The following is a 12,265-nucleotide window of genomic DNA, read 5'->3' on the forward strand; positions in this document are numbered from 1 at the left end:
TGCTTGTCTTACTATTTTTGTGTCTGTTCTTAGCAATATTGCTGGTCAATATTGAATGTGGGATTGTTATTTTATTATTATAATTATTTTAACCTATGTCAAGCAGCTTACTAGGTTTTCTGCTTTTTTAATTTTACTGTATACAATAAATTTTGTCCGTTTTTTACTCTAGATTTACTTGTTATAGTTATTGCTTTTTTCCACTTATGGTGCTTATGTACATGACCTTGTTCAAGGGAATCTCTGTTTTATATTGGGGTGTCTTGCTCAAGCAGGGGCACCCTCACACTTATAAACAATCACCCTGCCCCCAGGACTTTAGAGCCTGCCATAGGGGTGAATTATAGGTTTTAAATGCAATGAACTCAGATTTAAGGGAAATTATATCGGTTGTGAGAAGTGCAAGCACTAACTCACACAGGCAACAATGGCATGCCTGTAGTAGAGAGTTTAATTGGACTCCCATGGATGGCACAATACATGCTGTAGCCCATGGGAGACCCCTGGTGTACCTATGCCCTGGGTACCTTAGTACCATATACTAGGGACTTACAAGGTTACACCAGAAGCCAATTGTGGATGTACAAAAGCACTTACGAAGTTCAATTTACGGAGAAAGCACAGTGACTGGAGTCCCAGTTGGACTATTTCAAAAACATAATGACACCAGGCAAAAAGTGGGGGTAACCATGAAAGAAGATCCTACTTTCCTACATATGGCAATTATCCAAATATGAATCTGCCATAAATAATGAACAAACAATGTCCAAGTCTATATAGCTCATACTCTACCTACATATATAGAGCCATACTCATAATACACACCCATATATCAACAAACAAAGCACTGCTTCCGTAGACCCATGGGAGGTAGTGTGTGCGCCGGCAGACAAATAATCTTCTCAAAGGCAAAGTAACAAGTATCGCACTCTCAGGACACTATAAGGGATTTGCTGCCAATAATCCATTTAGTACATCTTCTAATAACGAATTTAAGCTGCGCGGCTGCCTTGATCACATGTGAAGTCTCCACCAATGATGTGCATTTTTAAATGGCTGTGTAACAGACAAAGGATATTGGCTTAGTGTTGGTCATGTTGTAATGAGTTAAAGAAAAGCAAAATCTTTGCACGAAATAAACATAATAAGGTTGTGTAACAGACATAAACAAAGGATCTACATGTTATCTCAGTGTAGGCCATATTTTAATGAATTGCACAAAAGCAAAATCTTTGCACGACATGCACATAATAACCCTATAAGAATAAATTCATGTGCCATATTAAAATCATAAAACGCATCCAATATCTTCACAGTAACTGACATTGCGCTCAAAATTTAAATGATCAACAAGTACATGTGGTACACTAAGTGTATAAATCCCAAAACAATTACATTATTATCAGAATTACTCTCATCGCAGTCATATGTTTCCATGATTACATAAACAGAAAACTTTCTTATGGTACGGGGCACTTAATGACAGTCAATGGTGAGTCAAGTAAGACAGCTGCTGTGTCATTGCCATAGAGTAATTGCTAATCAAACAACTAGTGCCTCCCATTCCATGTGTTGGAGGAACACATAATAAAATAATAGTAATAATGAAGGGAGTAGTGCCCAGTAGTGGCCATCCTGCACCTTCACAGTACATGACACAGGGGTAATTAGATCCAAGGGACCCCACGCTACCTCCCATCTCATGGCGTACAACATTGTGCTGACCCAATGTCCTTGAGTCAGTCCCACCCGGTGGGGAGCAAGGTGCCCAAGGATATGGAGGGCCGGGATAAAAGGGTAACGTCAAGTGCATGAGAAGAGAACCGGCCCGTTTGTAGAGTGAAACCCAGGGAAATTCCACAGAGAAAACCTGAACTCCTCTGAGTACAGGGTCGAGTGAGTCAAAGTACCCAGAGCGGACTAACAGCGGGGTGTCTCTGTGTCTATGTAGGTGATCTAACCAAGCATCCCCTGTTGGGAGAGAATGTATATCAACCTGTAATGCCCACATATATGTGCGATGACTGCAATCCTATCCAAGTAACGAAAAAACTGTACAGTCTCAAGCACACACACTGAGTCATGGATAGACCTTTAAAAGTTTATAAGAAAACTTAAGTTAAAGAAGTGGCAAAGTCTCAAAATAGGGAGACACACAGAAACTGAAGGATAGTCAGGAGATGCATCTGAGGACGATTTCAACATTAGAGACATTGATACCCTTCTGACTTTGCACGAATTACAAACAGAGGAAGACATGGAAGTGGTCAGAACAAACGTGGATACACTTTTAGACGGGTTGGACATTACAACTAATGCAAATGCTAGTACCACCTTCAAACCACATTTCACCTTCTACCCTGTGTTGTCACATGATAATATTGATACCTTTCATGATATTGTACCAAGCAACCTGATCAAATTCCGACACAAAACATGGTTTAAGAATCGGTCTTCTCATAATCTCACATTCACACAAAAAACAGGTTCTTAAATTATTGGCTGAAGATACACGCATTATTGTGCAACCAGCAGATAAAGGAGTCCTTGTCTTGCTTACTAGGGGGCATGTATATCAAAGAAGCTAAACATCAAATCAGTGATAGGAAAATCTATACCATTATTCGAAGGGAGGCATACACTAACAGTGTCAAAGAGATATGGGACAGATTAGCTGACTGGAAAGATAAAGAGATACTTGAATGGGAGGAGTACTAGTTTTCCCCAAACTCCCGGTCCTATACCTTCTGCCGAAAGTGCATATGGACCCACCCTATCAATCCTCCGGGAAGGCCCATAGTGTCATCCAGGGGCAGTGCCCTTGTAAATGTCCCTAAATATGTAGACCATTTTCTGAGAGATCTGATATCCAATCTCCCTTACCATGTTAGGAGTCACTAAAGATTTTTTTAGGCAAGCTGGAGGGCATCTACTGAGAAAACTATTTTCTCCTGATTACTTTGGATGTCATCTCCGTGTACACCATAATTGACCATGAACAGGGATACACACTTGCCAACATTTTCTCCGTACAAGACAAATAAGGTACTAAGCCCACATGGACATGATCCTTAAAGTTATTGAACGCTGCTTGGAAAACAACATCTTCCTCTTTGATGGCACCCTCTTCGGACAGATACTGGGGACTGCCATGGGCATGTGCTTTGCGCAGAGTTGTGCCAACCTGTTCCTGGGGCTATGGGAAGAAGAGATATTCAAGGACACCACTAACTTTCCAGAGGTTGAACAGATCATACTTTGGCTCAGGTATATTGATGACCTGTTCATCATTTGGAAAGGGAGTGTACTTGAGGCTAACAATTTCATTGATAAACTCAACAACACATGTAACCTTTGCCTTACACATACCATAAGCAGCGTAACAGTAAACTATCTTGATGTTTGGATTGAAATCTTACAAGATGGTATACATACCAAGCGCTTCCATAAGGAGACTGCTGGCAAGAGCATCTTGCATACCCTCAGCAGCCACCCGAACACCCTGAAATGGAGTATACAGTTTGGGATACTGCTGAGGGCAAAATGTAACTGTAACACAGAGGAGGCTTTCAAGAGAGAACAGTCCCTTATGATCACAAGATTTAGAAAGAGGGGCTACCCACAATGGGTCCTTAACCGAGCCAACAAAGTAAGCAAAGTCACCAGGGGTCAGGCATTATTCAACCCCATTAAAGGTAAGGAAGAAGATGGTGAAGGAGGAACGAGAATTATCTTCACATACAACCATAATTCTAAAGATATTCAAATCATTTTGGTCAAAAGTTGGGACATACTCACAAGCGATCCCACTATAGGCCACATCATACAGGAAAGGCCTAGGATCACATACAGAAGGGGGCACAGCATGAGGGACATTTTGGTCCACAGTGACCTCATGAAGGCCACAACGAGCAAGGAACACAATCTACAGGGCTTCTTCCCTCGTGGTCACTGTAAAGCTTGTAGGAACATTTATATGCGGAGGAGGAATGGCTCCGATCAGTGCCGCTGATGTCAGTGGCGGAGTCGATTGATCGAGAATAGACGCCAAAGGTGGAAACCCGGAAGGACTGTGCACCAGCACCAAAGCGCAGTCAGCCGACGCCAAATGGCACTGAACCAATGAATCAGACGGCTCAACCACACAGAGGGTGACCTAACAGCGTTACTCCTCCCTCCTCCATGGGGCACGACAGCACTCCATGGGAAGGAGGAGGAGTAGGCACAAACATGAGATGCAGAGAATTATATTATCCTCTCATTTGGGCATCAATACCCTGGCTCCCGGAAAGATGGAAAGGCAAGTGGCGGAGTCGTGTTTGGACTCCTCAACTGGCGAGCGGGAGGAGCTGTGAGGGACGGAGTCCCCACATGGTGAAGTCGAGAGGTGCCGCGACTTTAATGGTCTGTGCTTACCTTTAGAAGTCGATGGAGAATGGCATCCCCTTGAATGGTTCCAGCTCCTGGAATGGCATAGTAACTCTGAAATAAAAGTTGATGACCGAGGCCGATATGAAGTGTCCGAACACCGGGTCAGCCGCGCAGCGCAGCCAAATGTTTAATTCAGCATTCCATGAGTGCCTTTGGCTTCTGGCAGGAGCCGCAATCTTCGGAGTCGTGGTGTTCTCCCAAACACCACATACACATGGAATGCAGGTCTGCAGACGACATCTGTCGTGCACAAGACTCACAAGCCTTAAAGTCTGAAGATATGAATGAGAAAAGGCACACTTCCAACTTACAAAAACTGTCCAAGTAGGCTAGAAAATGGCCTTAGGAGCCACTTCTGCATATCCACACTGGAGTGCGGAAAAGAATAAACTGATGTCTGCGCGCCAGAGAGGAATTATATGACTCTACTGACATCACAATCTGAGTTGATGTCATCACGGAGTCGTATGACGCCGTCACACGGTGCACAGAGGTACGGCTGAAAAATTTGTGGATACAGTCCGACGCCTGGGGAGTATTCAAATGTTAAGGAATCGGAGGATGCTCACGCCGTTTGAAAAGTGGTTAATCACGAGACATAGAGGCGCACACCTGACGTCAGACCTGTATAAATTCATGAGGACCCCCCTGACACTGGTAAAACCCCTGGGCAATTGCGTTGGGAGGGTGAATTGGGTAGGGAACTCTCCCTGAAAGAATGGAAGGATATCTTCCACCGGGCTCGTCACACGGACCGCATTATCACTTCAGTTGAAACGGCAAATAAATTGGCCGCCTATTGGTACTTAACCCCTGCACGGCTCCATAGAGGCAACGCCTCGCATAGCCCGCTGTGTTGGAGAGGCTGCAGCATGCCAGGTACTCCTACCCACTTGCTCTGAACTGCCCCTCGTTGGGGATCGATACGAAATTTAGGTCCAACTAGGTCCTAATAAACTGAGTAGGGTAAACAAATGTTGATGGATTTTAAGTAATCATGTCACAACTGGTAACTTAAACAGGGAGGGTTGATTTGGCAACCGCAAGAATGCCGAGATGGCCGAAAGGTACCCTTTATCTGTGACCTGAAAGCAAAGCCTTGCCGGGCGAGGGACAAAGCAAACAAAAGGACTTCAGACAAGGGTGCAGACAGAGGATAAATCTATTTTTCAGTACACCAAGTCACAAACGTGTCCTGTCTTTGTTGAGGCACGCCACGCTGCCAAGGTGACGCCACATACTTTTGGAGCTAGATCGAATATTCTCAGATGTTGCCGCTCAATTTCCATGCATGTAGGTGGAGAGTGTGCAGGTTTGGGAGCAGAACTGTGCCCTGTTCCTGTGAAGAGGCAGTTTGATCGGTGGACCTATACTCATTCTCAGGAGTTCAGGATAACACTCTCCATGCCCAATCTGGAGCCACACACAAAAATGAATTGGGCCCAGTTGTTCCTTATCTTCTTGAGAAATCTGGGCAGGAGTGGTATTGGCGAAAAGGTATACAGGAGGACTGAAGTCCACTCGAGACAAAATGTGCCTCTGCGCGAGAGCTGCAGTGGAAACTCCAGTGCGCAGAAATTCTGACATTATGCATTCTCTGCAGAGGTGAATAGATCAAACCAAGATTCTCCCCAGTCGTGGAAGACGCCTTGAACCACCTCTGGATGAAGATGCCATTCGTGATCAGCGAGGCATTGGCGGCGTAATATTCCTATTTATCATAAAAGAGAGTGAGAGAAAAGCAGATCAGTTGCAATCTCCCTGATAAAGTATTATCACATATAAGCAACTGTTGTAGCTTGAATTTCCTACAGGATATCAAGCCTTTCCCAGAGGAGAAAAAAGGCAGTAAGCCTGGTCCCTAAGTAGTATATTAATGTCCCTTGTCTGAACTTCGGGCGATGAGGTATCCAAAGATTTTGGAATAGACGCCTCTCTCACTTATGGTGAAGTGCTTCATCATAGGTGTCTATCCACACTCAGGTAAGATGGTACTACCTGGGGGGACTCAACCAAAGATGTTATGGGAATTCTTATATAAAGCTGAAGCTGGTCATGCCGGGAACCAGATGAGTGATCATAACAATACCTCCAGGTATACCCAAACTATATGTTTAATAGGAGGGTTTCAGGGGGGAAGGGTAAAAACGTGCAACATTTGGCGTTATACTGAATGTAATCATTCTGTTGTACCCCTTTCAAGGTGCCAACATGTTTTGGCCCTCGCTCTGAGCCCACGAAGGGTCTGGAGCCTTCTTCAGGGCTAGTTATCTACTGTTGAGTGTCCCTGCTTGTGAGAGGTGCAAATTTCAAGCACTAAAGTGAGGCCTAATGCGCTCACCTGTCTTCACTGTGTCATTGAGTAAGTTTTCTAGGTAAAGGAACAGAAACAAAACAGGGTATCAAACCTACGCAAGTATTGAAGGCAGGCTTATTCCACCATGCTTCTTCCCTTACTATATACTGGACCGCTATGGTCCAATATATAGTAAGGGAATATGCACTGGTGTGTGTGGCATGTCCTGATAGTGAATTACAGCCTACTTTGTATTTTATTACTGCAAGGCTACCTGTTCCCCACAGGCCAGAATGGGCAGTTTGATTATAACATCCTATAATCCTAACTGACTCAGGGAACATGGTAGAATTTCGAGTTTAGTATGCCTGAACTCAGAATGATAAAATGCATCTTTTAGTGAAGTTGGTTTTAACATTCTGTGTTTGAAAATACCACTTTTAGAAAGTAGGTATTTTCTGACCTAACCATCCAGCCTGCCTCTGCTAGCTTGTGTGTTGTCTGTCTGGTTTGTGAGGGGCTGGGGGAGACTACAGGAGACAGGGTGAGTCAGAACTGGGCTGAATAGACCCATTTGCACATAGATGGGTGGGAGGAGTAGTACCTGGGTCAGAATAGGGCTGTGCCTGCTTCCCACAATGCTGGCTCCACCTCCTGTGGTGTGTCCGATGACACTGGCCTACACTGACAAAGGAAGAAGGTGCACACTGACTAAATGCACCAAGAACTGGTTTGAACTAGGTTCAGGCCCCTCTGCCTTCAGAAGACAAAGTATTTGTTGGTATAAATATTGGGGCCCAGACCCCAGAGATTTAGATTACTTCTCAACTAAGGAACCTGTCAGGAAGAAGGACCGGGAAAGCTCGAGGAAGAGTACTGCCCCTATGCTTTGTGTTGTGGGGTTGGCCTGCAATGGTTGCTTCTGACTTGGGTAGGGAAAGGACTGGACTGTGCTTTCATCATCCTGCTGTTAGAGTTTTCTCCAAGGGCTTGAAATAGAGCTTGCCTCCTGTTGGAAGTCTCAGGGATAGAAAAGACTTCAGAGAACTCGCTGGAATCAAGGAACCTGCCAAGAAGAAGAGCTGGAAGAGCTGCCAGGAGGAGTACTGCTCCTTTGCTGTATTGTTGCTTTGTTGTGTTGGACTGCTTCTGCCTTGGGCAGAGAACGGACTGGACTGAACTTTCTCTACTTGTGCTGAGTATCTCCAAGGTCCTGAAACCGAGCTGGCCTCCTGTTAAGAAGTCTCAAGGAATGAAATGACTTCACCAACCTCTGGGTACCGCTTCTGGAACCTCTGTTTCAGTTGCCACAGAGAAGGGGGAACCGCAACCGACTGTCATAGCTGGCATTGTGTCCTGAAGGCACCACAGGCCGCACCACCTCGCCCTGTACCGTAAACCTTGGTCTCACTGAGCCGCTGCCTGCACCGCATCGAGAGGCACCGCAGCCCGCACCGCCTCGCTTCACTCCACCAGCCTGGTCTCACTGATACGATCGCCGCTGGCTCGACACCCGTGACCGCCTCGTCACGCACAGCTGTCCGGCTCCGCCAGCACCAATTCCTGTCAACCGGCTCTGTCGCTTGCATCGCAACCTGCCAGCACCGCATCCAGCACCGCATGCCTTGGTCTCACCAACGCCATCTGCACGATCGTCACCGAGCTGCTGCCTGCACCGCATCGAGAGGACACTGCGCCCTACACCGTTTCCACTTTGCACTGTAACCGCGACGGACGACACGACCGGCTCTGTCACCTGCACCGCAACCTGCCACCACAGCATCTAGCACCGTCTCGCCCTTCACCGCAAATATTAGTTTCACCGACGCCGTCTGGACGATCGTCACCGAGCCGCTGCTCGCACCGCATTGAGAGGACACTGCACTGTGCACCGCTTCCACTTTGCAACGCAACCGCGACGGATGCCATGACCGACTCGGACCTCCGTGTGAGCCGCACTAAGAAAGGTACTGTTAAAGAGTCTGTTCACACTGTTGCTGGCCTGTACCGACGCGGTCAGCTGGAACGACATCTTGCGAATTAACTATTTTTGAAGTACTGTATGGTGGATTTTTATTGTAGTTGGTCTTGTTTTAAGTATATAAAAATATTGGATATTTTTCTAAACTGGTGTGGTGTCCTTTTGTAGTGCTTAAACTGTATTACTGTTGGTTATATGCAAATGCTCTACACACTGCCTCCAAGATAAGCCTGACTTATCGTGCCAAGCTACCAAGGTGGTGAGCAGGGGTTATTTTAGGAGTGTAACTCCCTTATCCCGACTAGGAAGAGGGGTCTCTACTTGGACAAAGGTGCAAGCCCTTGCCAACTAGAGACTCCCATTTATAACAGGACCCCTTTCAGATGGGCCACGGGGCAGGCAGGGACTACTGGGCCCAACCGTGGGGGTTGTGGGCTTTTACTTCATGAGTCTTGGGGCACGACCCATTATGAATCACGAGCAACTGGGCAAAGCACCCCTTCTGCACTTGATGCTAAGTGTTAGCTGTGTACAAGTAGTTGAAGGTTCCTTCGGGTGGGGGAAGCACCAGAGTGTAGATACAGGTAGGTGAACATGACTCATAACTCAAAGTGCAAATAGTACAAACAATAAATCAATGGCCTGTCAGATTTCTTGCTTTTATAAGCAAAGAAGTACATTTATTTCTACCTCTACATAAGATACAGCATTCAGAAGCAACAACACAATCCCCTTGAGGTCGGGGGTCTAGTAGTTATCAGGTGAACCCCTGTCTCACTATCCTTCGTGTAACGTGTTTGGGGATATTCCCCATTCACTAGTGGCAGCACCCAGGAAATGCTCACTAATAGGCTATACTCAAGATTTCCCTTTTGACACTTAAGGAATTAGTCAAAAATGTCCATAGTGCAGAAACACCTTTAGAAGCCAGCCCCCTGGGACCCAACAGTCCAGGTTCATGTGTTACCACGCGCTCCTGCAGCACAGGAACATTCAGTGTTGCAGCAGGTGTCTGCAGTGCAGACCCGAGAGTTCTGATCCTGGTCAGAGAATTTTGGATGCTTTCGGCCATGTAGCAGCACCCTGCGGGCACAGGTTCTCCTTGAGTGGCGCTACTAGCTTCTACAGTTATGAGGTGATGTCAAAATACCCACTGTACACATCAATTCCAGCGCAGATGACACCTAGTCGATCAGCACCTCCTACTGGAGCGCAAAGGGGACTGCTCAGAAACATTTCCGGATACAGTCTGACGACTGGGGAAGCATTTCAGGTAAGGAATCTGCAACTAGAAGTCTCTATCAGATAAGGTATATGAGGTTTTAGTTGAGGGGCAGGGTTAGACACACAGACAGGCTAATGGAGGGGATTCTTGCTAAATCACAAATGTTCGACTTCAGGCCTAAAGGCACAATAAGGTACACCAGGAGGCATTGCATGACTTGGGATAATATTTCGAACATACTTAACCACACTAATAAACAGTCAGTCACAACTTAGGTAAAGATAGTAGGATAGGGATATGTGATGAAATATGATAGGGGCTTAATTCATTTGGCTACCGCAAAAAAGGCCCAAGACCCTCTTTTCTTCAAGCAATACCTCATCATATGTGTTCAAGCTGTCTGTAATTGTCCATCCATAATAACCCTCTTCGCCCCATCACTCTACAATAGGATATTCAGACTACCAGCTCACTACAACCTACGACTACTCCAACCTGTCTCCATCCCTAACACTTCTACCATAATAATGTGTCCCCTCCTCTGTACAGTACACCATTCATTTGTAGCTAGGTTTGAGATTCAAAAGACCACATAGAAACATACATTCATACAGGGGATCATTTGCTATTGTTATTCCTTTGGGCCAATAAATATTAGAACAATACCTAAGGAGATATGCCATTTTTTATAATAGGTATTTAAAGCATTGGAATTATAAAGGTACTTGCCTGTGTGTGACAATTAAGCAACGAGCAGCATTTTATCATTCTTTTTATCACCTGTAGAAAAAAATAAAAAACTTCATTTTTATAATATTTCCCAGGAAATTCTCTTTCTTAAGTAACATGTACACAGTGTGCAACATCCAATGCACTCTTAGACCCTGTTAGAAACTGGTCTTTCCACAAAGTAATGGTTACAGATTGAGGTCACAGTACAAATGATGCTAAGGCCAGCAACACATAAACAGTCAGGGAAGCGCTTGACATCTAGTTTTGGGTGTACAAACCTACTCATTTGCATTGTAAAACATCAGATTTTCTAATAAATAATTCTAAAAAACAAGTACCACTTCAAAAAACATTTTGTTCTATGTATAGCAGCAGCTTCAAGCGTTTCATTGCTGACCCCCCTCAGCAAAATATTTTTTAATCGGACCACCCTCTATTCCCCTAACAAACTTGTGATGGGGTGGGCTGCATGACCAGAACAATGCCAAGAGGCTACTTAACCCTTGTTGGATTATGACTAGAGGTACACAGTATGCACAGAGAACAATGGCTGCAGTGAGCCTTGAGTCATGCAGCATGACCAGACACCACCTGCCCAAATAATGGGTGTCGAGGAGCAGATGATAAATTGAGAGGCCCCTTATCCATGCTCACAAAGAGACACTGTGGCTTGGACAGAACCTTCAAAGCCACCTGGTCACAGTTTAGGTAAGGGGGAAGAGAACACACAGGGTGCTCAGATGACATTTGTGCCTGTTCATGGGGATATATACGACACACCAACAAGCCTGGAAACCACAAGCTCTGAGTAATAGGGTGGCTGAGGGCAGAAAGCATATCCAGCAGGCATTATGCATGGAAGCCACCAGCCCTAATCAAGAGAGGGGGCTAGAAATGGGCTTTGTGGTCACTGGCCAGGCCACTGGCCACAAGGGTGGCTCTGGGAAGCCCAGTGTTTCCAAAAGTGCCTAGCCATCTGCTCAGATAAAGCATCTATGTCAAGAAATGGTCTTCTACCAGAATTGCTTTGCAAGGGTTGGGATGAGATGCTACATGGGCTTTCCAGCCCCAGAGTTTACCAAGAGTGTAGGCGGTTTTGCAGTGACCTGTTGTTAAAGACTATAACACCGTCAGTTTAATGGGAGGCAAAACATATTAAATGCATGCTGATGCCACCTAAAATGACACAGAAGGGCTATTAAGTATTAAAAGCTAGACGGAAGTGGTTTAGTCTGCGCAGGGAGATTAAATGTGAAGATATAAACATGATTCTTAAAAATGTTATAATAAGCCCTGTTCCTGGAGGCCTCTTGGCCTTGGACAGAGGCATCCTATCCCATAATGCAAATGGAGCGATGAGGTGGGAGCCAGATCTATTGCTGAATTTTTAAAAGCATTTTATTTACATCTATCGTATAATATAAAAAAACAGTCATGACATTAGAATATGCTTTTCATGACTAGACATTATTCAACTATCAAAATAATACATCAAAGCACATTCATATTTATGCACCGCCACAATAACAGCAGTGATCACAGGTTAAGGCATATTATTCAGAGTTCAGGTTTACACTTATAAGTGCGTTAGTCAGTTTAG

At 45.1% G+C, this 12,265-nt stretch overlaps 1 protein-coding gene across 1 annotated transcript in view; it reads right to left on the minus strand.

Moving 5' to 3' along the window:
* Positions 1 to 12,265, minus strand: part of INTS8 (integrator complex subunit 8) — a 793,677-nt gene that overhangs the window by 93,079 nt on the left and 688,333 nt on the right. Inside the window, exon 24 of the mRNA XM_086966019.1 lies at positions 10,663 to 10,713. Within this exon, the coding sequence (XP_086822145.1) occupies positions 10,663 to 10,713 (51 nt within the window). The remainder of the gene's footprint in view (positions 1 to 10,662; positions 10,714 to 12,265) is intronic.

The sequence above is a fragment of the Lissotriton vulgaris genome, chromosome 4_1 (genome assembly GCF_964263255.1).
Source record: "Lissotriton vulgaris chromosome 4_1, aLisVul1.2, whole genome shotgun sequence".
NCBI lineage: Eukaryota > Metazoa > Chordata > Amphibia > Caudata > Salamandridae > Lissotriton > Lissotriton vulgaris.